Source organism: Madurella fahalii (assembly GCF_045866475.1).
Source record: "Madurella fahalii IFM 68171 DNA, scaffold_2, whole genome shotgun sequence".
Classification (NCBI taxonomy): domain Eukaryota; kingdom Fungi; phylum Ascomycota; class Sordariomycetes; order Sordariales; genus Madurella; species Madurella fahalii.
The window spans coordinates 6,170,692-6,196,109 of record NW_027263972.1 but is presented as its reverse complement, the minus strand read 5'-3'; the positions used below and the strand labels follow the sequence as shown (position 1 = coordinate 6,196,109).

The following is a 25,418-nucleotide window of genomic DNA, read 5'->3' as shown; positions in this document are numbered from 1 at the left end:
GGCAAGATGTCCTATATCTCGCCCAGATGATCTTGTAGCTCTGTGCCTGCAAACAGGTCTTGGGTATTGGCGGGGGTGAGGCTGAATTTCTCGCCCGGCAAGTCCTCATCAGGAGTCCTGATGCCGATTCCGCTATCGTCATGGCTTGCCTGCGGGTTGTTGCCTGACGGCGCCGAAGGGAAAGGCGCCCTGTCAGGCTGCGACTCCGACATGCGGGATATGTTAAAGTCGTCACTGGTACTGCTATACCGCGACCCTTGAGTGCTCAGCTCCCGGTTGGCTGTCTGCCGCTTTGGGGCTATGAGGGGCTCCTGACTCGACTTCTGCTGCATGAAGCCGCCCTGTTCTGCCATGAACTGGATCATCTCGTCGACCCAACATTTCGTTACCCACCACGACCCGAAGCTCTTGCCTTGTCCGATCGTGAGATCCCTCATCAGCGCCGTGCTCAACCTCTGGACGCACCACACAAGGTCCGTATCCGATGCGTAGGGGAACCGACCAGGAAGGGACCGCAAGAAGTTGACCCAGCGGTCCAGAACGTTTGACGAATCCGACTCTTCATTGCTCCCTTCCTGCGGCTGCCGGCCGTTGCGCATCGCGATTTCGCCATGTACTGTCAAGCACTCCATCTCCCAAGGGACGTTTATAGGGTCGAGCAGGTCCCGCATCTCACTGAGCAGAAGGTTGACGACATCATCCATGCCGCGGGATGGGATGCTCTCGGCAATCTTCCGCACATTTATCATGGAAATCCACTCCATGTACATTAGGTCGCGGTTCGCGGGGTTCGACAGCATGTTTGCTGCTGCGTGGGCCGTAAGGTTCACCCGCAACGCTCTGTCGAGCAAGCCAGCAAAAATGGTAGCCGGGGCCTCCTTAGCCCTGACAACATGCAGAGGTTGGCCCTGAAAAGAGTCCCGGATATGAGGCACAAGCCGCTCCGAGATGCTGCGTAACGTGTCGAGGACAGGTTTGGGAACGACCTGAAGAGTCAGGCCCGAAACAATGCGCATCATTCGTTGATAAAGTATAAAGTCGCACTCTTCAATCCAGCGCGCAATCGCCGGGTTTGCAAACAGCTTCTGCACGGGCATCGTGAGAGTGCCTTGGAAGGAAGTGAACAGGTGGAAAAACGTCTTCTCCTTGCAGTATCGGATACATTCGACAAGAGAAGTGCAATAAGATCGATAGAGGGCCACAAGGGACTTTGCCGCATCCGGATCTGTGCCACTGGGAAGGTATGGCTCGATTCTTGGTAAAATAAGCGGATCAGATTGCTTGAAAGTCTCGCCCGTTTCGGTTGAAAAACGAAGTTGCTGGGCCGTCTTGCCCATGGTGCTCTGCAATTGATCAAAACTGGCCACTTGAGGTTGATTATAGAGGCTGTGGTGGAACTCGCGGGATCGCATTGTCTTCTCCCCGAGTTGTGGGCCGAGACCTGGAGTTGGGAACGTAGCTCTCTCGGATCTCATGGACACAGAGTTGTTGGGAAGGGCGCTCGAGATATGTTAGTATACGTTTGCTGTTTCAAATGCGGCCTAACCACTTACTTGAAGTTTTGAGAAAAGGAGGGGTTTTCCCCAAGAGGCACCGCGGGTTGGCTGGTGTCGCGGATGTCCGGCTGCTCTTCCTTTAACTGAAAATTGACATAATGATATTTTGACTCGCCGCGAATGCCCAATCGCCGCGTCTTCAAGCCGGGAAAGAGAACCCGAACCAGTTTTCCGAAGCTCGCAGGATTCAAGACTGTGATCCTCTCCGTGGCACAACGGGACGCGTAGTTGGCATAGACTCGCCCTCTGGGCACCGACCCCTTGCCCGCCGAACAGACCTGGTTTATCCTACATGGCCGATCAGCATCCTAGCATCACAATCATTGGCAATCGGGAACATACCAAAGCATCGCGAAAACCTGGCGCGTCCGCTCGGAGTTGGGGCCTCGCTCGTTGCCATGGAGCTCTTCGGCAACGTCCTGAAGGGTACGATGCTTGTTGGAATGGAACAACTGTCGCATCTCCATTTCATTGTTGGCATTAGACCGCGAGCCAGGCTTGGCCGGTGCAGGCACTCCGTGGAACGAGTCGCCATCCCCGTTGCCGTCGCGATCCATCATCTGGCTGTCGTCTGCGAAGCTGTTGTTTCCAGCGAAGGAGTCGGCGGACAAGGAATGCCGGCTCATGCTATGGCTATGGTGATGGAACGCGACACTTTGCATCGAGGCATTTACTGGGCCATCCATCGTGAAGTCACGACTCGCTTGCAGCTGGGACGCCATCAAGAGATCCTCAGGAGTCAGTTGTGCTGGCCCGCTGGGCAGCTCTCGTGGATGGCTAGGGTCATTTGGCAACCATTGTGTGGCATACACTTCGGTAGAGTCGGGGAAGGGGTGGTCGATGTTTGGTTGTGTCGTGGCGCTGTGGATAGACGCCGTCGAGCCTCGCGATCGAGGTCGCTTCCTCGCCTTGGCGAGTGCTAGTGGATCTGCTAAACAGTGAGTACTCGGCGATCTGATGCACGGTGCGAGTCGACAATGGGTGGGATAATGGGGGCATGATTGTATTGGCGGAGTTGCTGTGTCCTTACCGTGGGCCGAGTCCATCGCCACTCCCACCATTGACATACGAGGATTCAAAACAGAGGTCCGACCAACTATTGCGACAATGAAAAAAGGCTGCCCGCGCTGCGAAAGAAATGAATACTAAAAATCGTTGTTAGAAGAGATATACGACGGCTCCAGCAACCGGCGTGGCGCATGGACAAAAGAGCAATGTGATGCGCGGTCGGCCCTTTGACGTGCTCAATTGCACCTTTTCCCTGAGGAAGGAGGAGGAGAAAGAAATCAACAAACATGACGAGCGCTACCCGGGGCAATGCGCTCGTGTGGTCAGCACTCCCCGCACGTACCACCCGAGCCCGCTTCGGCCGAGGCTGTAGTTCGATTGGCTCGCTTATCAGATTCCTGCAAGCGAAACAACAAACCGAGTTCGGTCATCGTAAGCTTCACTGTTAGGATCAAAACAAAACCTCGTAATCAAGCAAGCAAATGCGGAATCTAGCTGCACGTTATAAAAAAACACTGTATTCATGATTCTCTTGCAGCGATCATGCATCAGCGCTTTACTGGACTGGCTTTGACCATGTGTATCCTGTCCAAAAGTACCGAGTCTATCCTGCAAAGAGCCTGGAGGTGACCTGGTGGAGCGCGATGAACGTGAAGTAGAAGGGCTCTAAGTGATCTCTGGACTGCAAGTTATACTCTTTCCAGTAGAAAAGTGTCTCAAGTATCTTGTTAAACGCTGTGTTGCTCGCTAAGCTGAGACTTGTGACAGGATGATCACCTGTTGTCTGTGTCACCGGAGCGTATGCCGTATGCTAGGCACCGTTCAGGAACGTATCACTGTCTGATCTTGGGGCATGACTAGCACATGCTGACTCATGTACACGTATGAACCACATAGACAAGAGTTGACATCTACCATAAACATAAAAGTAATCAAAAACAAAAAAGAAACAAATTATATGAGTATTTAGGAGCCAAAGACTGCAAAACGTAAGTGATCCGATCCAGGTTCGAACTGGAGACCTTCAGTGTGTTAGACTGACGTGATAACCAACTACACCATCGGACCCTTCAATCATTATAATATAACAGAGCAATTTTGTATTATCTAGTATGCTTTTTCATTGATTCTGCCACGTGACCCTGCCCCCTTTCCGTGCGTCATGTCTCAAACGGGAGCTGTGCCGGGGTGGCTAGGAGCTTGTGACCGGGGCTTCTGCACACGTATCCAGCGTCATTGCCTCACCGTCCTGGCATCCACCTGCCACCACATTCGGCCCCGTTACCGTATTTAATCCAATTTCTTGACAACCGATTCTTCCGAGTTCCCCCATCAACACACATCTTGACATTGCACTGTCGACTTCTGGCCCTTACGAATATTTGCGACGGTGAGCTCCGTTCCCCTGCCCACACCGGCCGACTCTTATTGCGACAGCCGAGAGCTTCGACATTCTCCACCAAAGCTGCCGAGTTGCGAGAACCACACCGCTCGACGGTTTTTGTGAATTGTTTCTGATCATCTCCAGCTCGCCTTGCATTCATCATTCCAACATTCCCATCCCAATCATGTCTCGCCCTCAGGATCGCGCTCAGCACTATGTCGCACAGCTCGACAAAGAGGTACGTCTCAATCGCCGGATCCAATTCCCTCTCTGTCTCGAGCGCTCTACTTACCGACTCGTGTCGCTAGCTCTCCAAATACCCAGCTCTCGTCAATCTTGAGAAGCAGACCTCAGTCCCCAAGGCCTATGCTGCCATTGGCCTGGTGGCCCTCTACTTCTTCCTCATCCTCTTCAACCTCGGAGGCCAGCTCCTGACCAACATCGCCGGTTTCGTCCTCCCCGGATATTACTCGCTCGATGCGCTCTTTACGGCAAACAAAGCAGATGATACGCAGTGGCTGACTGTAAGTTCTTAAACTGTTTCGGAGAGAATATCCGGATTAACTTTGTGCAACCAGTACTGGGTTGTCTTCGCATTCTTCACGTAAGTGCCCCATTTTCCGCTGCGCGCTGCTGCATTGCAAAGCTAACAGCATATAGCGTTCTTGAGAGCCTGGTTAGCGTTGTCTACTGGTTCCCGTTCTACTATACCTTCAAGTTTGTCTTTCTGCTGTGGCTCTCGCTGCCCGCCTTCAAGTAAGTCGTGTCCCTCATTGTTCTGGTGCGCAGCGATACTCATAACTATTTAGGGGTGCCGAGATCATTTTCCGCTCTTTCCTGGCCCCGACGCTCGGCCGTTATTTCCACACCCCCGGCTCCACCGCCAGCGGCCTGCGCGCGAAGGCCGATTCTCTCCACACCGAGTAAACATTGCCGGGTCTCCGGGCCTCTTCCGATGCAGTCTTTTCAAAGCTCGTAGCTTTGGATATGGCCCGATCCGGCTGTGGAGAGCAGTAGATGCCATATGGAATGCCGGTTTCCCTCCTGACGTTCGATATGAATGATGACGCGACCACGCAACTGGACGGCAAAAAGTGGAAACTACGCGGACAATTTCGGCAGACATGGATATGTCTTTCCTTATTAAGTGGTCAACGGGGGGATGTATACTGGCACGGGATTTCCTTCTGGATTGTTTTCTCGAGATAGAATCGCAGGTTTGGATTTCCTTTCTGTGTATGGTGAGTTGATTAGTAGCGTGAAGCGATTAGGGGAGGGAACAGTAGCTTGGTAGCCAACTTGATCCTGACTATCTGTTAGTGGGACCGGAGAATGCTGTGATTTGGGATCTCTAATACCCAGGAACCGCCACCTACGTATCCCCTGGGGAAGTGTATGCGGGATATAAGCGCGGGACTGGGTAGGAGAACTGGGAAATGCAAGCAGCTGTTTCATGCGCAACGTTCATGACGAAACTTGGGTACGTATTCAGGTATGTCCAGTGGTATCGCACGCCCAGCGGTTCTTGGCAGAGCGCAAGCGTTCGGCCCCACTGCAAGGGGCATTCAGCCATCAAAACCGACCCCATCGGTTATCCCTGCCGATCTGGGAGCGGCTGCTTCAGCTTGTCTGGGCGCACTTGCGCGCGACCGAACCCCCAGGCATTCTTCTACTCGACAACGAGTCGTTGGTGACAGTCTGACAACCAGCGTCAATTCAAATCGCGGCGAAACCTATCGAGTGCTCCCCGGAAGACGCGAGCGGGATTTGCGTGATATCATGGTGCCTTAGCCGGCGGCCTCCCGAGTAGTCAGCTACAGGGGCTTTAGCGGGCAAGGTGATCGACAGCAACGGGGTCTTCTCGACTGTGCAACAACCCGCCATTCAGGGCATCGACCACAAACATTCAGCGGCCCCGCGGGGGCATGTTCTTGCGATGCAGCTCAGCCCTCTACAATCACGACTGGCGGCGTCTGTCGTCGCTTCATGTCTGCTCCTTCTCCTCTACTTGGCCTTGTTTCCGCCTCACTTTGCCCTCGCTGCCGAGTTGACACAGACATTGCCGGTCGCTCTCGATGATTTCGGCTTTTCTCCGAACTCGGGGGCGCGCAGCCTACTAGATCCAACATACGAACCCGACTTCTTGCCTTTCGACAGGAGCATCATAGGGCGCGCGCCCACCGGGTTTACGACACTTACCAACAATGAGGCCATGCCTATGAATGTGGATGAGGGGACGACACAGCGCTTTGTATTCGAATTGCCCGGGGTTTCGGGGCGGGAAACGGAAAGGGGTCGGTTGGATTTGAGGGACGAGCACAATGCGTCGCAGGAGCGAGATGCTGGCGCTGGCGCCGGCATCGCGGAAGACGAGGCGGTTCGAGAGCAGCAAGAGCCGAATCTTGCAAGAAGACAAGGCTCCCGGATGGTATACATATCGGCAAACACCTGCGAGCAGCCGCAGCCTATTAACCCATCAAGAACGACGCTAGATCCCCCGCAGCTCACCCTCTTCGTCTCAACATTAGCAGAGAACCAGGCTCCGGGCCCGCTTGCCGACGCCAATTCGCAGGCCTTGGTTGTGTTCAACGAGGGGGCTGCCATGTACAACTTCACCACGGACAGGGAGGTGTACATCGGCATACACGCACCAAATGTGTCGGAAGCGTTCTCCGGCGCCTATAACTTTAGAGTCGCGGCCTCGACAGACGGCTTTTATTATAGCTACAACGAGCGAGTCGACCTGATCTGGGTCGACAGCGACTCGCAGGGCGCCTTGTTGACGACGCGCAACTTGATGGACAAGGCAGACCCACAGCTGGAGGCGGAAATCATGAAAACCCAGCCGTATGTGTTGTTCGCGCATAGTCAGGACGATCGGGCCATCAACGGTCTCAAATACTCGTACTGTGGACTGCAGAACTATGCGCAAATTTCGGCCAGCAGAAACGGGCGTGCAACGAATCTGGTCCAGACGGGTATGACAAAAAGAGGCCCAGGAAACCTCCCAAAGCAGCAGTTCTTTTTCAATGGGCTCAATTCGAGCACAAACTATACCGGCATCTTAGCCAGGGAAGGGAGCCAGACTGGCAGGAGACAGTCGGGGGCTAGCGGCGGCGGCGGCGAAGTCTTCAGCCCCATGATCTTCAGCACGAAATCTAGTAAGTGTTTTGACTCTCCATCTTCCCTTCCGCCACGGAGCAGATACTGACCGCACCTCAGATCACGGCAACTGCGCCCTGATCATCGACCTCGACTTTTGCAACGAAGTGGCCTACTCGGTGCCTAGCAACCCGAATTTTGGCAACTCGACAGAGCTCGCCCGGTTCTACGACGGCTTCGCCTCGACCATGTACGAGAACTTCAACAAGTCGCTCGCCCAGATCCCGTGCGAGGCGCCGTCGCACCAGCGCTACTCGCTCGCGAGCAACTGCAGCGACTGCGCAGCCGCCTACAAGGACTGGCTCTGCTCCGTCACGATCCCGCGCTGCGAGGACTTTGACAACGAGGCGCCGTTCCTGCAGCCCCGCGCCATCGGGCAGCCGTTCCCCGACGGCTCCAGGCTGGACGAGACGGCGCTGCGCGGCCTCAAGAATATCACGAGCTTCAACTCGAGCCGGAACCCGCTGATTGACCAGGTAATTAAGCCTGGCCCGTACAAGGAGCTGCTGCCTTGCGAGGATGTCTGCTATAAGCTGGTGCAGAAATGCCCGGCTGCGATGGGATTTGGCTGTCCTGAGCCAGGGAGCATCGGGTTCGAGGGGAATTATGCGAGGCACGGCGGGGAGCTGACGTGTAATTTCCCTGGATCGGCGCATTTCCGTTCTGTTGGGGGAAGAACGGTGTTGGTGGATTGGAACTTTATGTTTGGGCTTGCGATGGTGGGTGGTGGCTTGCTAGCGCTTTGATGAGGTGACGGAGGAGAGTTTTATGAGTCTTCATGAATTAATGGATGGGGGGTAAATTCTGGTTGGGGGTTGGGCGTCTGGTTCGTCGGTCGGCGCCCTAGCGGGTTGGAGATGTGATAGAACGAGACTTCTACGTTTGCTGTTCAAAAAGTTGGATATACTCTATCAGGGTGGAGGCGTTGGGCCCAGCGGGGATGATGACCGGGTGGGTGCGGTTGGTTATATGAAGCTGGTATCAATGTAAACTACTATTTTGTTTATGAGTTACATAAGGATCTGATCATAAACCGGTTGTGTCATTTGCGGACTTGAGATGGTCGACTTGACCGACCGCCTCTTTAGCAGTCCATCTCCGCGACACGTTGTTGAAATCAGCTGCACCACACCACCGAACCAGGCGCCGTATCGGAAGTGAAGGCATATCTCCCGGCCGCATTATATCATTTCCCCTTTCATCGTCAGAACCCCCAACACACAATCCGTCACCACCGCCACCACCTCCCACCCTTCCGACTCCCCCCTTCCTCCCTTTTCGCATTCTCACTAGCTACATCAACAGCCGCAGCCTCCGCCTCCGTCTCGGCCTCCCGGGCACTCTGCAAACTCCTAACTTGCGCCTCGAGCCTCGTGATCTCAGCTATTCCACCCAATCGCAGGCCATTGTGTCAGCCAGGTTATGTGCTTTGTTTGGCATCATTACACTCATTAAGAGTTTCTCAACGGAATCTAGGAGAAGGGGGAAGGGAGGGGGAACTGCTTACTCACCCTGCCGCTCGGCCCTGATCTCGTCGTGCTCCAGCTTGGTCCAGCCAAAATAGACGAGCTGGTAGGTCAGGACGGCGAGGAGGGCGCACTTGGCTACCGGGCGGGTGAAGGTCTTGTAGAAGGAGCCCTGTTATGACAACGCGATTGGGAATTGGGCGGTTGGTTAGTTATTTGGTGGGGGATGGGGAACGGTGAGTGGGGTTGGCTGGCTTACAGTTGCTGAAGGCTGTTGTCGGTTTTGAGAGTATCTCCTGAGCTGGGTTGGGTAGGATGCTGAGGGTTGTGGTAATGAAGGCAATGCCCTGCTACGAAGGGCAGTCCTGATGGAATCGAGCATTGTTCAGGTGTGTGTGAATCGAGCAAGGTTTGGTTGTTTAAGAGACTGTTTCTGGGAGGGTGGTACACGTGATGAATATTAGTTTATGCCTTGAACTGACAAGATGCCGATAGGTAACCGTGCTGCTCTGGCTGGGTGGGAGTTGTATTCCAGTGGACAGTGTTCAAGCAATGGAAATCGGTTCGATCCGAAGAGGGCTCCGTGGACGCGATGCCAAGCTCGATGATCTGCGAACTTCAAACGGGCGCTCATTGGCGTTCTGGGTCCAGTCCCGTGCCGTGGCACCCTGGTCATCGGCCATGGCTGCTAGCCGCAAGCGGCAGGGTCCAGTGCGGGCGACCCACCTTCAGCTGCACGGTCCGACGACGACAGATGGCCAGAAGTCGATAGCTTGCAATCTGTCCCAATTCTCCGGCTCTCTATCTCGACCGCGTTTCTTAAATATCGCCATCTCCCGCGTGCCCAGCGCAATCAATTCGTTGCCTGTTACTCCGATTTTAAGTTGTCCAACATCGTCAACTCCCTCCCCCTACGCCGTTGTCTCTAGCGCATAGTCGCATAAGCTTAATCCAAGGGATCCCCCCTGCCCTGGGCGTTCCTTTGCCCCTACACAGCACGCATTTCGACAATGGTATGCCTACCATCGCGACACACCCCTTATTTGCCGCCTACTAATCAAGCATCCACAGGCGCAAACACCCCAACAACGACGGGCAAACCTCAAGTTTGCCAAGGAGCAGGAGGCCCGGCGCGGCAAGTCCGAGGACCAGATCAAGAAGCGGGCCAAGGACTTGCCCAAGTCCCCCATCTCCCCAATCTGGCTCAGTAAGTGGAATTTCTGCGTTCCCATAAATCGTCCTTGAGAGATTAGGATTGCTAACCTAGAGAAATTGCAGTCCTTCTTGGTTTCGTCGTCTTCGGCGGTCTCATCTTCGAGGTCATCTCCCGTGTCTTCCTGCGATGATCGGCGCAAGACAACCCCACGGCAGGAACAAGGATACGATACGATTGCGAAAGATCATTATCGACGGCCGCTCCCGCGGAGGACGGGGGGAATGGTAGCTACGCGCAAAGAGCAGAGAGTCCTCTGACGCGGAGTCGGGGGGCGAAGAGGATGGCCGGCCGCGCAAGCATGCCACTAACTCAGCCTTGCTTTTGGGGGATTTCCAAGGGTTCGGATTTATTAGCATATACCATTTCTTCGGGGAAAACCTGCAGGCAGCAGCCAGGAGGGGGTTTGCTTTTGCGATGTACACCATGTAATTGGTTTGGTTGGCGCAGGCACCAAGACAGATAAAAATACAATGTCTCGATCAAGCACCCAGGCCGCGTCGCTGACCGCCGCCTTCAAATTTCATCCGTATGCCGGCGTCGTATTGTTGCTCGAGCTGCTGTTCGACACGGGCAATGTCGAACCGCTGGCGAGAGCCTTCCTTCGCTTCAGCTGGAGCCGTGGCGCCGTGCTTTTTTCCGCCGAGCAGCCGCATGAACTTGTCTTGCCGCTTCGCGCCGCCACCGAGACCATGGACATTCCACCGCTCCGAGAGGTCCGCCTCGGCAGCGGGCGCGGAAGCTGACGTCGGGGCCTTTTCTTTCAGGGCCTCCTCTGATACCGCCGAGTCCTTAAATTTCTTGTACGTTTCCCTCTTCTCCTTCTCCTTCTTTCGCTTCTGCCCCAAATCCTCTTTCCCTTTTTCGGCCTTGGTCTCTTCGGGCTCGGAAGCGGCAGTGTTCACATCGACCATTTCCACATCCTCGGGTTGGTCCTTGTGCTTATGCTTGCGCTTCTTCTTCCTTTCCTTCTTCTCGCCCTTGTCAGCTGCAGCTGTGGCCTCCATGATTTCGTCATCCCGAGTTGGGGGTGTGTCCAGGAACCCCTGTTGATGTTTCGCCTTCTTTTCCCTCTTATTTTCCTTCTTCCCCTTGGCGCTCACAACAGCGTCCTGGTCATTGTCGCTCTCGTCCTGCTTGATATCTCTCTTATCCTTCCTGTCCTTTGTCTTCCTCTCCGTCTTATCACTGTTGGATTTGCGGTCCTTCTTGCTCTTTTTCTTCACCGGCTCAGCATCCCCCTCTGTGTTGAGCTTTCTACTCTCATTTTCAGCCGAAGTTTCAGATTCGACTGGTACATCGACAGATTCCCGCTTGCGCTTGCGGTCCTTTTTCTCCTTCTTTGGACCGTTGTCAGCAGCTTTGGTCGGTGCATTGTGGACTTCAGAGACACCAGGAGCTTGTGTCTCAAGATCCGGCGATTCAGCTTTTGACATTTTCGTCTTCTTTCCCTTGCCCTTAATGTGGGTATCGTCAGAAACTGCGGAGACTTCAGCCGCCGCCTCCTTTCGATCTTTGACCTTCTTCGACTTGTCGCCCATGTCGGCCGTGAGAAGGGCTGGTGAGTGTAACTCGACCAATCTGAAATTTAATTGAGTCTTGGACAATTAAAAAATGAGTTTTCATGGGAGAGCTGGCATTATCGTTACTGCCTGTGGTACATTGAAGATTGTAGCCGTCAAAGTGTTTGTTTATGAATTCGTCAAGCTGTTTGTGAATGAATTCGTCCACCAAATGATAAAAATAAAAAAAATAAAACCAACTCATCCTCTAGCACCAACCCTAACCCTTATCTGATATCTGTATTAGCAGAGCATTCGGGGTAATGACATCCATCATTGGAAGCCGAAAGGAGCAGCAGAACCAGACCGAGAGATTATTTGCTTGGCTAGGGTATGTATACAACGTATAAGCCCGATACGTCGAAACTCAAACTACACTATACACCGGGCAGCGAGTGTATTCATGTTGATGCAAGGCCCGTTGACAAAGACGGATGGCTTGTTGAATCATTGAATAATTGTTCTAATACTCGGGTATCAATAACAACAGTTCACGCACCCCATCATAGCCTGCCAAGTGCATCCCAATGCTGAGCTCTCTAACGAGTCGGACTGAGCGGCCTATTAAACCCACCAACGCGGTTCATGTACTGCCGATACTCGGTCTTCTTCTCCTTGCGCGCCGCGCCAACATTGTTCCCCACCACCTTCTTTCCCTTCGTCGTTCCAAACCCACCAAAGCCCATCATGGCAGCCATGTCATCTAGGCCATCCTCCACAACCTCGACCTCCTCCTCCTCATCCTCATCCATTGGGTCCGCATCGAACCGCCCCCTGGATGGTTGCCGGCTGCGCTGATCTCCATCTTCGTGCTGCCGCTGCTCCTGGCTATTCTCCCTCGTCGATTGCTGCTTTAGCTCCGGTCCGTGACTACCGTCCCGGCTCTTCACCTTGAATGATACCGGCGCTGTCGGCGTGGAGGCGTTCGTGCTTGGCTTTGAACGTGTAGGCAGCTGTGTGAATTCGTCGCCGTCCCTCTCAGGGACCCCTCTCGGACTGGCAGATGCACGGGGTGACTCGGTGCCTATGCGGTCCTTTTCACGGGCAAGCTTGTCTAGTGGGTTATAGCTGTCAGCCATCGCTGCGCTCGCAGTGGCGAGAACAGGGAGAGAACTACCTCGCTCCGGCCAGGCTCCACGGTCTTCTCTTGCACCCTTGTCTGGGCGCTCACGTTGAGGTTCATCCCGGCCTTCCTCACGCCTACGCTTGGCTCGGTCCCGGTCCCGGTCCCTCTCCCTGTCCCTATCTCTGTCTCTGTCGCTATCGCGTCGATCGTGACCCCTCTCACGGCCAGGAGAGCGCGAGCGCCGGCGGTCTCCCCGTCCCTCCCGATCTCTATCCCTGGACCGCGACCGCGAGCGGTACCGCCGGTGGTCTCTGTCTCTGTCCCTGCCGGGATCGCGGGCGGCACGGTCGCGCTGTCTATCGCTGTCATCCCCGCGGTCTCTGCGTCGATCGCGGTCACGTCGCCGGTCTGTGTCGCCGTAGTAGGATCTGTCGCCTCCGCGGCGAGAGCGGCCGTCTCGTCTATCGCTCATAGCTATTGGGGGATGATAGTTGGCAGTGGGTGGGTGAAGTTGGCAGTGGGAACAACGGTCAGGTGGGTCGAGATTTCGGGAGTCGGTGACGTCTGAAAGCGAAGTTTCTAGGCTCCGAATTAGACGAGGTGCGGCTCGGATAAGGCTGCAGCAGGGTTGCGCTCAGTGGTTTAGGCCCCTGTAATTAGTGGGGTTGGCCCGCCCAAACAAAGCTGAAATCTACGATAAGGTATCCCATTCAACGGAGTGAAAGCAAAGGTAAATGCTACAGGGCATTATCATCAACATTAGTTCAGATGGCTACCCAGGGAGAGGGCAGCGAAATAACGTTCGCTCATTTCGGACCCATATCATCCATCCTATTCTAGAACTTTTGCACCTTCTAACCCTAGGAAGTCACCCCCCGTCCCGCCCCCTATTTCCTTCCTAAATCTCATCTTCCTCCTCATCGAAGTCATCCTCCCTCCCCATCTCATACAAGATCCTCCCCCCTTCCCCACCACCAACCTCAACCTGCGCATCAAAATAGGGTAATACCACTCCCTCCCTATCCCGCCTCTGCTTTTCCGTCAACCCCACATTGAAGGTAGTCGTCAGCATCTCCTCCGCCTCCCCCCCGTCCTCCGCGTCCTCCTCCCTAAAAGCAGGATGCCCGTCCCACAACATCACCCCCCAGCCCCTATGATGGCCCCCGCCTTCCCCGCCCCCGCCACCGTCCCCGTCCCCCTTCCGCTCAGCGAGCACGAACCTCTCCACCACGGCCCTCCCGCTCCGCCGCCTCATCTCCATCTCCACCACCAGGCCCCGCCCGAAAGACTCGGCCCCTCGCGGCCGGAGGCCGATCAGCACGCCCTCGCGGCCCTCGCGCAGCCCGAACTCGGGCGCCTGGACGCTGCGGCTCTGGGCGCGGCGGGCCTCGGCCGCGTGGGCGAGGCTGGAGACGCGGAAGATGGTCGTGGCGAGGTGACCGAGGAGGGTGGGCGGGTGCGGGGCGTACTCGTTTGCGGGGCGGAGCACGGGGACGTCGGCGTGGTAGAGGGCGACGAGCGAGGCCGAGGGGGTGATGACGGAGGAGAAGAAGGCCGGGAGGAGGTGCGGGTCCAGCGAGACGGCCGGGTTGAGCGTGTCGATTAGGATGAGGTGTCCTGTCACTTTGTCAGCGCATGTAGTGAGTGCAGTTGGCGGGTATGAAGGGAGACGGGGAGCGGGAGGCGGTTACTCTGGCCGGCGGCTGTAGCGTCTTTGCTGGCAACGTGCGAGGTTATTTCTGCCGCGAGGGCCTTGAGGGTCTTTCCTCGGCCTTTTATGAATATGTCCGCTCTAGATGGCTTTTTGATTGTGGCGAAGGAGACGAAGACGACTTTTGCACGGCCCATCTGTGGGTGGGTATGTCAGTGCCTGATTTGAGCTTGAAGAGCAGGTGCATGTTCCTCCTCCCTCACCTTGGCACTATTCATAAATTCTTGTACAAGAGGTTCTGCGCTCTGTTCTAGGCTGTCGAAGATGAGTGTGAGGGGACTGGCACTGTCTCGCAGGCTGAGCAGTTTCTGGAACAGAAGCAGACTGTGAGCGCGCTGGTGGGCTTGGGCAGATGGCGCCATGGTGAGAAATCGGATTTCTGCGGAGCAGTGTCGTGACTGTAATATTATGAATGCATCGCAAGATAAAAACGACTGATCCAATGTTGGTTTTCTGGGATCTGGGTGGCTCTGAATGTGAATGTGGTGTGTGGTGGCAAGTCACCTAGCCCCAAGCATAAATGCGGAGATACGGGTATGCTGATCTTTTGATCTTTTGGACTCAGCCAACAAACTCAACTCAGCAAACTTAAGGTAATAAACACTCACACGATACAAATAATGGGGACATGAGGAGAAATAAAAGAAGGAAGCAATACGCAAAGGGGAAAGAAGAAATTGTAACGAAAGAAAAAGGCGGGAAGAGCCATGACAACTACGAGCCGGAAAAGTGACCTCTTGTTCTGGCACGTCAAGATTCAGCCCAACACTGCGTCGTCAATTCGAACATTCGCCTCACAAAAACGGGCATTCCAGAGTTCAATCCTGACCGTTACTTGTCGGCCAGTCACATATTCATTGCACGTCATTTTCAATACGCTGCCTCACCGGAAACGTGGTAAGGTGACTGACGGAAGCATCAAGGCCTACTTCAGACTCAAGGCTGGTGATAGAGTTAAATGGTGGATATAGCTAATTGAGTTGTGCTCTCTCGGGACACTATAACTTGTCTTTCACGCTTGCATTCTCCGCATCCGCTTGACCTGCAAGAGTCTGTTCTGCTCCGACGTGTCTCAGCCACCGGGTCGCTTCCTGATAATCGAGTGAAAGCTCCTTCATACTTGCCTCTCTCATATTCGAGAAATCCTCCCATCTGCTCATCTTTACCGACCGCTGCACTAAGCCTGGAGTTCTTCTCCATCCTTCCTCCCCGGCTTCGGTGAAGTTTACTCTCGATCCCCGGTGCCCTCCTTGATCACCGACGGGCGCCCTTCGAAAAAGGAACGTGCGCTCAGTCCTGAGCTGCTTCCTGAAGCCTCTTGAATCCCTCGGCTGCATCCTGGCCGATCAAGCCCAACCCCTGATTGAGATTCGGTCATAACACCGGCTTATTCTTGATCTCTTGGGGTCCTAGATGTGTTGTTCGGTTTATAATGTGGCCCTTCGGGGGGTTGAAGAGGCTCAGAGTCGTCCATCACACCAGAGGTTCGCGGCGTTTGCCTGCTTACCACCATTTGGCTCTGCCCACTTGCCTCGTCGCTCTTTTGCAAGTCTTGTGGCGAGCTGTCCTCAGCATTGGACTTCTTAGGTAAAGAGCACGGCTGCGAGGTGCATGAAGGTCCTCGGGCTTCTTGGCCTTCAGCTGAAGGGGCTAGCTGCGGTTCCTCAGCTGATTCGGGCACGTACTGTTTCGGTGACTTGTTTGGACCTGCTCCCGAGCCGTAGTCCAGTTCGGCGCTCGCGGGATGGTCGTTATCAGGCAGCTCAACTCCCCATTCCTCTTCGAACTGGCTCCGGAGAAATGCGTCAAAATCACCACGCCTATGCTTCTCATGCGCATTCCACGCCTGGCTTAGCCACTCCTCGTCGTGCCGACCGAGCTCAATGTTTTCACAATAACGAGCGCAATCGTGCCTGAAGTTGTCGTCATTACGCATCGACTGTATATTCGGCCGTGCATTGTCGGTTCCGGCGTCTAGGATATGCGTCTCATCGGGGAACTTGGCTAGTACATCCCGTTTCTCCTCCTGAGTTAGGACATCCCAGGCTCGGGGAAGCAGTAAAATTGCCTGTGGGTCGGTGTCAGGAAGCACAAGCTGATGAGGCGGGGCGGAGACAAGCCTACTCTCAGGTCCGCAAGCGCAAGAGGTGATTTTGGGTCCGTATAGACGAATGGAGCTTCCCATTTCCGTTCTTTTGCAGGTTTTCTAACTGCGGTAGGTAGGCGACGTAACCTTTTTACCGGCGATGAGTTGCGGTTCTTGAGCGCCTTGCGCTTCTGGGTAGTGGGCTGGTACCCATCCTCTGCGCTATCATCTGCTCCATCACCGCCGTATTCTCCCGTTCCGTCATCGCCGGCGTGTTTATCCCCCCGCGGGGGAGCAGCCGCCTTGCCTAGAGTTTGATCGGGATGGCTATTTGAAGAGGATGCTTCGCCAACAGGGCTAGAAGGATCCCAGAGCCCAACCCTGATAACATCCTCCGGCGGCGGTGAGAGTGGACTGCTTATCTCGTCCGCCATGGCAAATGTGAGGCTGCTTCACAGACGTATCTTTTGAGTGAATCGCCTCGCCTCACGCATTGGTGCTTATGGTGGAGATACGGGGCGAGGCAGTCAGAATGGAGGGCGGTCCGTTGTTTGATGTGTTTTCAAAGGATATTTGTGGCCATTGGACCTGTGGGAGTACGGCTAAAAAAAGGATTGAAGACGAGGACAGAAGTGGTAGTAATGTTATCGAATGAACAGATGGAAGGCGAAGACTGCTGGATCCTGATTACAAGGCTGAGGCGGAAGACGGTTGAGTCCCCGACAGCTGCAAGGGACCTTGGACATGGGTGCGTGCAGCAATTGGCCAGCCTTGTAGAAGGCCCGGGATCTAGAGACCCACTATGACAAGGGAGCTTACAGGGGGTCTTGCTTCTTTTCGCATTGCTGAAGACGACCTGGAAATCCGCGGCCAGTTTTTCTACAGACACTGGCTTCATTGTCAATGCTTCCCGGTGGGAACTGCAGCGGGTGGTTTTCTACTCTATATCTGCTCTGGGAGCACGCACGCGCCCTGCCGACAATCGAAACACTCTCACCCGAAGCTTTGGGATTTTAATGACGACACCGCCCCAGGGCTGAAAAGCCACGTTACGGGACCGACCGCTTCCTCAACTCCAACTGTTTGAAGCTCTGACGGCTCCTGCGACTCCGATTCGCAACACCACCAGGGAAAAGAAAAAATTAAAAAGAAGGGTGGACACGCAAACACTCCTAGGAGCCAGCCTAACATGATTCGCTCAACACAAATCGCGAGGCTAGACGGTTCGTCTAAATCCAATCCCCCTCTCCTTCCCCTTTTTCACTCTCACTAACCCCCACCAAAACCAGGCCTCATGCTGTGTGCCTCCGTCGACGACTCCGAAACCGAGCGCAACCTCTCCGAAGTGAAATCCCAAGTGAAGCTCATCCTCCGGCGGCTCAGCCGCAACTCGGAGCCGCAGGCGTCGATCGAGAGCGGCGCGTACACGCTGCACTACCTCATCTCGGCCGACGTGGTCTACGTGGCCATCACGGAGCGGGCGTACCCGCGCAAGCTGGCCTTCACGTACCTGTCGGACCTGGCGACCGAGTTCTCGACGACGTACCCGGCGCAGCAGCTCATGAGCCCCGTGCTGCGGCCCTACGCCTTCATGGAGTTCGACACCTTCATCAGCCGCACCAAGGCGACGTACAGCGACGCGCGCGCCACGCAGAACCTAGACAAGCTCAACGATGAGCTGCGCGACGTGACCAAGGTCATGACCAAGAACATCGAGGACTTGCTGTACCGCGGGGACAGCCTGGAGAGGATGGGGGAGCTGAGCAGCAGGCTGAAGGACGACAGCAAGAAGTACAGGCGGGCAGCGGTCAAGATCAATTGGGACTTGATGATCAAGCAGTATGGGCCGTTCGCGGCGCTGGGGCTGATCATACTGGTGTTTGTGTGGTGGAGGTTCTTTTGAGTACGAGAGGAGGGGGTAGGGGTCATGGGTGGTGGGCTGCTTGCTGTGTTTGCATTCATTTATTGTGCTGCTTGGTTCGGGGTATAAAGCTCAGCATCGGAGTTTGGGGGGTTAATGGAATCTAAAACGGTATGTTTGTGCCGTTGCTTGTACAGGTATGTACTTTATTTCTGTCATGAGATTCTATGCCTGCGTGCTGTGCAGCACGGCGCGGATACCATTAGAGTTCAGCAAATGCGGACCTGTATCCTTCATGGCAGCACTGTCCGTCATTTGTATCGGCCGTAAAATGATGTTATATTGCAGAGCACACCCATGCGCAACCCCTTTTAAGCTCTCATCCCTTATCCTAGAACTCCTGCTATGATCCCGCACCCAAGTCTTCCAAAAAAAGGCAGAACCCAAAACACCAAACGCCTCTACATAACCCTGCAATTAGACGCCGCCGACGGCAGCGCCGACGCCAATGCTGATATCGGCGGTACTGGCATGGCCGTGTGATACCACTCGAGATGCTGCCGAAACGCCTCCAGATCCGGAAACCCCTTCTCGTCTTGGGCATATTTCAGTTCGGAACTGTCCTCGCCCTCGTCTAGGTACGTATCCTCCTCACAATACGGACACATCAGCCCCGCCTGCCACTCTCCGGGCTCGGGCGCCATGTGGTTCGCGATCGCCAGCGGCGCAAACACAATCAGCTTGTCCTCGCCCGTCTCGGCGCTCACCCCCTTGGCCTGCCAGTGGGGGTACCCCGCCACGGCCGTGGGAGGCAGCGGCGTCCGCGCTGACGGCATGCTCCGCAGGTCCGGCCACACGATGAAGCCGTCGCAAAAGTCGCACACAAAGGCGGCGTCGTGCGAGCCGCCCAGGCGCTGCCATCGTCCGACGGCGTTGCAGCAGGGCACCAGCTCCTCGAGGCTGGATCGCCGCTTCGGGTCCCGCCCGGGGACCTCGCCGCGCTGGCGGGCCTCCTCGTCCTCGACCGACTGCTCGCGCTGCTGCTGCCACGGCGCCAGCTCGTCCCGCGCGCGCTGGCGGCGCTGCCGCTCGGCCTCGTTACGCTTCTGTTGCCGGTACACCTGGAACGCACCCAGGCAGCGGCTGCCCTCCTGCTCGGCGGCGAAGATGCGCCGGGCGGCGCGGCATTGGGCGCGGTGGAGCTCCCCGCTCAGCTCAGCCGTCTCGCGCGCCCAGGTCGGGTTGATCGGCCCGCCCTGGCGGGCCCAGTCCTTGAAGTTTTGGGCGTGGAATTCGAACTTGGCGAGGAGGGTCTGAAGCTCTTGGAGGGACTCGACTGTTGTAGGAAGGAAGGCGTTCGTGAGCTTGTTAGTTCTCAACAAAAATAATAAGCTGGGTTAGAGTGAAGAAAAAGGGCTGTGACTTACAAGTTCTGTCATTCTCATAATAGAACTGCCCGTGTACCAGGGGCGCCATCTCCTGGAAATCCTTCTTGGCCTCGTCCACGGCCTCTTCCAGCACACGCGTCTGCTCAAATTCGTCCGGGCCCCATTGACGTTTGTCAGCAAACATGAGGATGCGGAGGGCATCTGTCATGCACGTTGCGATGGCGGCGAGGAGACTGCCGACTGTTTGGGAACCGCCGCCGCCGCCACCGCTGCTGCTGCCGATGCTGCCCTTTCGGCTGGCGCCGCCAGCGCCACTACTCATCGCTACCTTCTCTCCTCCCTTCTCAACGTCTGCGCCCGTCCCGTCCCCGGGCTGGACGGTTTTCGTCCTTGAAATGCCCAAAGCCTGTTCCACGTGCGCCGCTGGTCGGTGCGGATAAACTTGGTGCTCTTGGCGAGAAGTGTGCTGTCTGATTCGGGCCCGTTAGATCATCAATGCGCGGTGGCGCCGGCTGTCGTCCAGAAGTCTGTAGGTACAATGTTCTGCATCAGTTCAATGCAGGAGAAGCCCATCGATCTGGGACGCACCTCGGTGCTGATGTCAACTGTATTTTGGGGTCGACAGGCCGGGTCCCTCCAGCATAAGGTTTCTCTTGGCAGCGGGCACCGACAGGGGGAGATACGGATTAGCTTCGGCGGCCTCGGGGCGCTAGTACGCGCTGGGATAGGCGATCACGAACGGGCGGAGAGGCGATCGAGTGTCCCTGGTCGTCGGCTTGGGCGGTTCCCCCAGGTCAACCAGGCCTTTTTCCATGGAGGAATCGGGCCGGTTATGTCTAGTGTAATAGCACCTGTCAGGTTGGTTCTATCTCACTAGGGACATGATGCGGGACTGACACGTTACACACAGGCGCCGTCGAGCACGAAACAGGCGTGTCTTGCGGGGTGGCTTACCCAAAGTTGGGGGGCCAATTTCTAGCGCCAGGCAGTGGGGAAGTATCTGCCCAAGCATGGGTCTCTTCTGCTTTAACTCTGCCGACGTAACCTGTATTCTCTACAATCCTGCTCGAGATAGGGAATCAACGGACATGTTATTCGGATTGGCTAGATGCCCAAGGGGCCAATTTACCACTGCATGGCGTACGTAGCCTGGAAGGGAGCCAAACACGGCCGATTGTCCAATGGAATGGATCCCGCTCTGCCGTTGGCCCCCGACCGTGCCGTTCAGCCCTACTGGGCCAGGCAAGGATGGGTGCATCGCATCCCGGTCAACCAGAAGACGCTTCGCTTTCTCGTTCAAGAGACCCCTTTTCTTCACCAAAGATTCGACGTGTCCTGGAAAGCGCCCAATGACGCATTAATCTACACACCGAGTAGGACCATTGTCAGTCTCAAGGAGTAGTAGGCAGCTCTATTTGTCACGCAATCTATGATCTGTAGGACCCTACCCCCCTATTTCCTCTTCGTCGCCTTGGCCTTATCTGTCCCGGTAGCCTTGGTAGCTGCACTCTCGGCAACCTTTCCCGCAGAGCCCGCAGGCAACGTCTTCTCTCCCCCTTTCTTCTCGGCCCCAACGCCGTCATCCTCACCGCCCTGGCCAAACTCGTTGACACGGGTGTAATCTACCTTGTACGCCCAGCGCTGGTACAGGTAGACAAAGAAGATGATGTCGTCACGGAACGTGGCAAGCCGGTGCAGAATCGGCATCTTGATGGTAAACGCGAACAGGTCGTCGATGAAGGTGTTGAGGAACTTGTACATCATAGCCTTGGCAGGCATGTGCGCCACGCTCTTGAGACGGTAGTTGATGTAGAGTGACGGCACCATCATCAGGAAGCCGTAGGCATAGACGGAGCCGACGAGGGTCGTGATGATGTAGGAATACCACGATTTGTGCGTCTCGTAGAGGAGCGAGTAGATGGCATACGCTATGAGCAGCGGGACGCCAGCCATGTACATGTACTTGAAGGCGATCTCGTCGTACTCCTTAGTCTTCTCCTCGGTCTCGCTGAGCTTATGCTTGTCCTCGAACGATATCCGCCACGGGATCAGGGATCCTGGCGCCGACCGCACCCGGACGTTGACCACGGTCGTGATTTTCCACAGCTCAATGATGATCCCGATGCCCTGGGAGCCCAGAATCATCCAGCTGGTGTTCTGAGACTGGTCAATGAGGTAGAGGAAGATGACGGTCTGCATAAACACATTGGCAAGGATCGATCGCACCGAGATGCCCACGTTGTCCTTCTTCTTGCGGTAGTGTGCAATGTCGGAGCCAAATGCAAGCGTCTCGAGAACCATGTGCGCGATGCTGACGACGATCGTCACGCTAAGGAGAATCGGATTCGTGTCCATAAAAATCTCCTTGATCATCTCGATCTCGCTGCCGTCGCCGCCACCCGGCAGCGCGTGGCCATATGCGGCTTGGCGAGCCGATTCCTTGGCGTTCGCATCGATCGAGGCCATTGTCTTGAACTTCCAATCCGAGAGATTGTTGAGGTCAATGCGTATTGGCAGGCTCGTGACCGTATCGTTCAGCAGCGTCATGTGGGATCTGAGCTGCCAGAACGTGTTGACGAAGAGGATAGGATAATACCACGAGTTCTGGCCTGACCCATCCCGTGCACCAGTCGCCTCGGGCAATATGAACTGGCGTACGGCTGGGTGTAACTGGGGGAACGAGACAACGCCCGAGTTTGGGATGAATGACAGTGAAACGTTCGGATGGTAATAATTCGCGATGATCGGGCCGGACTGCCCAGGTTCCTCTCCGGCCGCTTCCGCGCTGGACTCGGTCGCGTCACCCAACAGGTTCCTCGTCTTGGTCTCCTTCTTCTTTGGGATGTACTGGGTAAGCGGATAGACGAAGTGATAAGCCGAGGCCGGATCGTAGTTCGGCTGCGTAGGATCCAGTCGGGCCCCGGAAAGGCCGACGTAGAAATGGCCCCAAAGCGTGCCATTGTGTTGAACAGGCGTCGGCACGTAGATTGTCCCTTCCACCGTGCGCTTATCGGTCCAGTTGCCTATCCTGAACTGCTTCTCCTCGAAGACTATTTCAGACTTGGGAAGCTTGTTGAGCGGGGTGGGAACGAACGAAGGCGAGACAGTCACGATGATATCGACAACGCTGTTGTCGGGCCACATCGGCGCAAGCAACTGTGGTATACGGTTGTAAACAGCGCCCTCATTTAGGTGTGCGGGTCGTTCGCTGTAAGGCGGTATTTGGCTAGAGGTTGCGACCTTGACAATGTTCCCATCGGCGTCCTTGACGGCTGTGGTCTTTGGCCCGCCCATGAACTGCTTCATGACGATTTGAATGGCCATGTACATCGCAATTCCCTGGACAATCTTCATAAAGAAAGACTGCTGTGAGAGAGTCAGCATACCGTCGCGGGAATGGTTACAACCTATGGGGGGAATTCAGCATACTCCTTGCTCCTCCCGTCGCGGAGGCTCGCCGCCTGCCGCTGCATTTCCTTCCGGCATCTCCGATAGTTTCGCAGAGTACCGCCGCGTTCGGATAATTCTCGATACCGGCACGCTGTCGATTGATGTCAAAGTTCGTCGGCTCGGGATACGAGGCGTTTGGAGTCTGATTACGAACTGACTGCGCAGTCCAGACTGTCCCAGTTCCATGGCTTGCTGCGGGTGGGGTCCGCGCAGTGATGTGTTGCTTTTTTTCTTGGCTACTCAGGGGTCCGCAACCCATAATAACCCTAACCCTAGGTCCCAATGCAATGATCTAACTTGGGACCTGTGATGGTCTGCGCTTGGGAGTCACCTACGTTATGGTTTAAAACCTTGGTCGTTGCAGCAAGTTGATGTGGGAAGTCTGATCCCGCGTTCATGGGGTCGCGACCAAACAACAATCGGCTGCTCGAAGCGGGATCTAAATGCCAGGGATAAGGCATGGCATCTGATTTATATGGCTAGGATGTGATGATGCATGCGTGTAATCCCTCAAGTTTGGGCAAGTACAGACCATTAGCGAGCTCCTCGCCCGCGTGGGATACTGTTACACGATATGTTCAGTGGCCATGGGTTCTCTGGGTTCCGAGTCTCTAGGCTCCGATGGCTCACTCCTTGTCAAGTAATTATTACAGTACTCCAGAACTCTCTTCCGTAGCTTCCGCTTTAATCAACATTTCGAATATATCATGTAGTTCGAAGTTTGTACTAACAATGGGGGCTTGTTGGGGTTTGTGGGTCTGTGGGACTTCGACTTACACAACCCTGGTAAGCGAGATCGTATGGGCCAATGATCTTGGGCTTTTTGTTTGACGGCATTCATGTGGTTTGGAATCAGCGGCGAACTCTCCGACCATCACCGAACGTCAAGCGGACGGGCAACTATCCGATTGGGCTTCTTCCGCACCATGTTTGTGCGACTTCCCCTGAATTCCGGGCTTGTCCCCAGCGGGGAGATCCGTGATGGACCTGCGTGCCTTCCACAAAGCTGACCGGTCTCTTACGTTGGCGATTCGTTGTTTCGAGTCGAGGGGCCAACCGCGTGACCAATCCGTGGACCTTGATGGGCCTGAAGTATGACATAACGTTAACAGCGGGCCGAGATCCAGGACCCTGGCACAGCCCAAGCAGGGTACAGAGAGTCGATGACTCGACTCCGGGTATCCGTATATAAGACGGGAAAGCGTACATGAGACTTGGTCTTTGTGCCAGTGGTAGTTTTCCTTTTCCGTGCCACTCCATCCTCGTAACGTTGGCTCACTGCGCCTCGCGATTCGCTGGAATTGGAACCCCACCACTTCAGTCCGAGTCGACGATTCCCAGCGCCTGCCAGGAATTCCTGACCGGGTCCATCAATATACGTGGCATTGCTCCCATCCAGCGTCAAGGGGCTCAGACGGCGCCTACTTAAGCACTAGCGCCCGGTTGAAAGAAGCGGGAGCGCCTCATCCGTCACAATCCGACACCACCCACTCAGTGTTTCTGCTCCCCGCCATCGGCACACATCATGGAGTCGGGCGGCGCTTCGTTCCCGGGATCTCGCACCTCGACACCGTCGAGTGTTGCAACGAAGAGGACCAAGATTTGTGTCTATTGCGGCGCTTCAGCAGGCCATAACCCGGCGCATGTTGAAGCCGCCCGCGCGCTAGCCCGGGCCATGGCGGCCAACAATATTGGACTCGGTGAGTTTGCCATACCAATGGGCGAATTAACGACGACTAACCGATTCATTTTGTACAAGTCTACGGCGGAGGCACAGTCGGGCTCATGGGTGAGGTCGCCAAAACCCTCGTCTCCCTCTCGGGACCGGACTCGGTACACGGCATCATTCCCGAGGCGCTGGTGCGGTACGAGCGGGACCCGACATACGCTTCAAAACAGCTGAACGGGGACGGCGACGCGCAATTGGCGGTGCCCGAGGAGGCTGTGTACGGACGGACGACTATTGTCAAGGACATGCACACGCGCAAACGCATGATGGCTCAAGAGGTGCTGGAAGGCGGGCCCGGCAGCGGCTTCATCGCGCTGAGCGGCGGGTACGGCACCGTCGAGGAGTTGTTTGAGACATCTACATGGAACCAGCTGGGCATTCACAACAAGGGCATCGTTGTGCTCAACATCAATGGCTTCTACGACGGTATCCTAGAGTGGATCCGCAGGAGTGTGCAGGAGGGGTTTATCCACGGTGACAACGACAAGATTTTGGTCGAGGCCAAGTCGGCTGAGGAGGCCATCCAGGCGTTGAGGGACTACAAGGTAGCCGAGTCGGTACTGAAACTGTCGTGGAGTAACCAGTAGCTTTAGGTACCGCCTAACCTTTAACTAGCGTGCTTCGGCGTCCCCTTGATGTCAATAGAGAGCCAATAAAGGTATCAATGGATCTGAATGTAACCCCCATCAAGACGCCCCGGCTACTCCGGTCTAGTTAAACGCGAAAAGCTTGCATGTTTTTGGGCCGGAGCGCTAGTGCGATGTACAAATCGCTCA

General features: G+C 55.5%; 14 protein-coding genes and 1 non-coding gene across 15 annotated transcripts; 6 read left to right on the top strand and 9 right to left on the bottom strand.

The window, feature by feature from the left end:
• Positions 1–11: 11 nt before the first annotated feature.
• Positions 12–2,182, bottom strand: MFIFM68171_04570 (RFX DNA-binding domain-containing protein; the record flags this gene model as incomplete). The annotated part of the gene is made up of 3 exons (XM_071059990.1): positions 12–1,500; positions 1,554–1,844; positions 1,899–2,182. 3 exons carry the CDS (start codon positions 2,180–2,182, stop codon positions 12–14), a joined length of 2,064 nt encoding a protein of 687 aa, XP_070916091.1.
• A 1,376-nt stretch (positions 2,183–3,558) lies between these two features.
• MFIFM68171_t48 lies at positions 3,559–3,632 on the bottom strand. The gene has a single exon. It is a non-coding gene; the product is annotated as a tRNA-Val (tRNA).
• A 500-nt stretch (positions 3,633–4,132) lies between these two features.
• On the top strand, positions 4,133–4,875 carry YOP1 (ER membrane protein DP1/Yop1; the record flags this gene model as incomplete). The annotated part of the gene is made up of 5 exons (XM_071059989.1): positions 4,133–4,186; positions 4,257–4,472; positions 4,527–4,552; positions 4,609–4,704; positions 4,758–4,875. 5 exons carry the CDS (start codon positions 4,133–4,135, stop codon positions 4,873–4,875), a joined length of 510 nt encoding a protein of 169 aa, XP_070916090.1.
• A 1,009-nt stretch (positions 4,876–5,884) lies between these two features.
• On the top strand, positions 5,885–7,856 carry MFIFM68171_04568 (uncharacterized protein; the record flags this gene model as incomplete). Its single annotated transcript, XM_071059988.1, has 2 exons — positions 5,885–7,109; positions 7,171–7,856. The coding sequence occupies 2 exons, from the start codon at positions 5,885–5,887 to the stop codon at positions 7,854–7,856; spliced, it is 1,911 nt and encodes a 636-aa protein (XP_070916089.1).
• A 482-nt stretch (positions 7,857–8,338) lies between these two features.
• MFIFM68171_04567 (uncharacterized protein) lies at positions 8,339–8,958 on the bottom strand (the record flags this gene model as incomplete). The annotated part of the gene is made up of 3 exons (XM_071059987.1): positions 8,339–8,493; positions 8,622–8,748; positions 8,836–8,958. The coding sequence occupies 3 exons, from the start codon at positions 8,956–8,958 to the stop codon at positions 8,339–8,341; spliced, it is 405 nt and encodes a 134-aa protein (XP_070916088.1).
• Positions 8,959–9,586: 628 nt separating this feature from the next.
• MFIFM68171_04566 (uncharacterized protein) lies at positions 9,587–9,922 on the top strand (the record flags this gene model as incomplete). The annotated part of the gene is made up of 3 exons (XM_071059986.1): positions 9,587–9,589; positions 9,648–9,783; positions 9,855–9,922. The coding sequence occupies 3 exons, from the start codon at positions 9,587–9,589 to the stop codon at positions 9,920–9,922; spliced, it is 207 nt and encodes a 68-aa protein (XP_070916087.1).
• Positions 9,923–10,271: 349 nt separating this feature from the next.
• MFIFM68171_04565 (uncharacterized protein) lies at positions 10,272–11,330 on the bottom strand (the record flags this gene model as incomplete). The annotated part of the gene is made up of 1 exon (XM_071059985.1): positions 10,272–11,330. One exon carries the CDS (start codon positions 11,328–11,330, stop codon positions 10,272–10,274), a length of 1,059 nt encoding a protein of 352 aa, XP_070916086.1.
• A 560-nt stretch (positions 11,331–11,890) lies between these two features.
• MFIFM68171_04564 (uncharacterized protein) lies at positions 11,891–12,889 on the bottom strand (the record flags this gene model as incomplete). Its single annotated transcript, XM_071059984.1, has 2 exons — positions 11,891–12,405; positions 12,469–12,889. 2 exons carry the CDS (start codon positions 12,887–12,889, stop codon positions 11,891–11,893), a joined length of 936 nt encoding a protein of 311 aa, XP_070916085.1.
• A 426-nt stretch (positions 12,890–13,315) lies between these two features.
• On the bottom strand, positions 13,316–14,490 carry MFIFM68171_04562 (uncharacterized protein; the record flags this gene model as incomplete). The annotated part of the gene is made up of 3 exons (XM_071059982.1): positions 13,316–14,034; positions 14,109–14,265; positions 14,332–14,490. 3 exons carry the CDS (start codon positions 14,488–14,490, stop codon positions 13,316–13,318), a joined length of 1,035 nt encoding a protein of 344 aa, XP_070916083.1.
• On the top strand, positions 13,574–14,023 carry MFIFM68171_04563 (uncharacterized protein; the record flags this gene model as incomplete). Its single annotated transcript, XM_071059983.1, has 1 exon — positions 13,574–14,023. The coding sequence occupies one exon, from the start codon at positions 13,574–13,576 to the stop codon at positions 14,021–14,023; it is 450 nt and encodes a 149-aa protein (XP_070916084.1).
• A 928-nt stretch (positions 14,491–15,418) lies between the features above and the next one.
• On the bottom strand, positions 15,419–16,648 carry MFIFM68171_04561 (uncharacterized protein; the record flags this gene model as incomplete). Its single annotated transcript, XM_071059981.1, has 3 exons — positions 15,419–15,487; positions 15,636–16,196; positions 16,253–16,648. The coding sequence occupies 3 exons, from the start codon at positions 16,646–16,648 to the stop codon at positions 15,419–15,421; spliced, it is 1,026 nt and encodes a 341-aa protein (XP_070916082.1).
• Positions 16,649–17,403: 755 nt separating this feature from the next.
• SEC22 (SNAP receptor) lies at positions 17,404–18,117 on the top strand (the record flags this gene model as incomplete). The annotated part of the gene is made up of 2 exons (XM_071059980.1): positions 17,404–17,437; positions 17,504–18,117. 2 exons carry the CDS (start codon positions 17,404–17,406, stop codon positions 18,115–18,117), a joined length of 648 nt encoding a protein of 215 aa, XP_070916081.1.
• Positions 18,118–18,536: 419 nt separating this feature from the next.
• Positions 18,537–19,785, bottom strand: MFIFM68171_04559 (uncharacterized protein; the record flags this gene model as incomplete). Its single annotated transcript, XM_071059979.1, has 2 exons — positions 18,537–19,411; positions 19,503–19,785. 2 exons carry the CDS (start codon positions 19,783–19,785, stop codon positions 18,537–18,539), a joined length of 1,158 nt encoding a protein of 385 aa, XP_070916080.1.
• Positions 19,786–20,915: 1,130 nt separating this feature from the next.
• Positions 20,916–22,949, bottom strand: MFIFM68171_04558 (uncharacterized protein; the record flags this gene model as incomplete). The annotated part of the gene is made up of 2 exons (XM_071059978.1): positions 20,916–22,829; positions 22,893–22,949. The coding sequence occupies 2 exons, from the start codon at positions 22,947–22,949 to the stop codon at positions 20,916–20,918; spliced, it is 1,971 nt and encodes a 656-aa protein (XP_070916079.1).
• Positions 22,950–24,438: 1,489 nt separating this feature from the next.
• On the top strand, positions 24,439–25,229 carry MFIFM68171_04557 (uncharacterized protein; the record flags this gene model as incomplete). Its single annotated transcript, XM_071059977.1, has 2 exons — positions 24,439–24,613; positions 24,673–25,229. The coding sequence occupies 2 exons, from the start codon at positions 24,439–24,441 to the stop codon at positions 25,227–25,229; spliced, it is 732 nt and encodes a 243-aa protein (XP_070916078.1).
• Between the last annotated feature and the right edge of the window lie 189 nt (positions 25,230–25,418).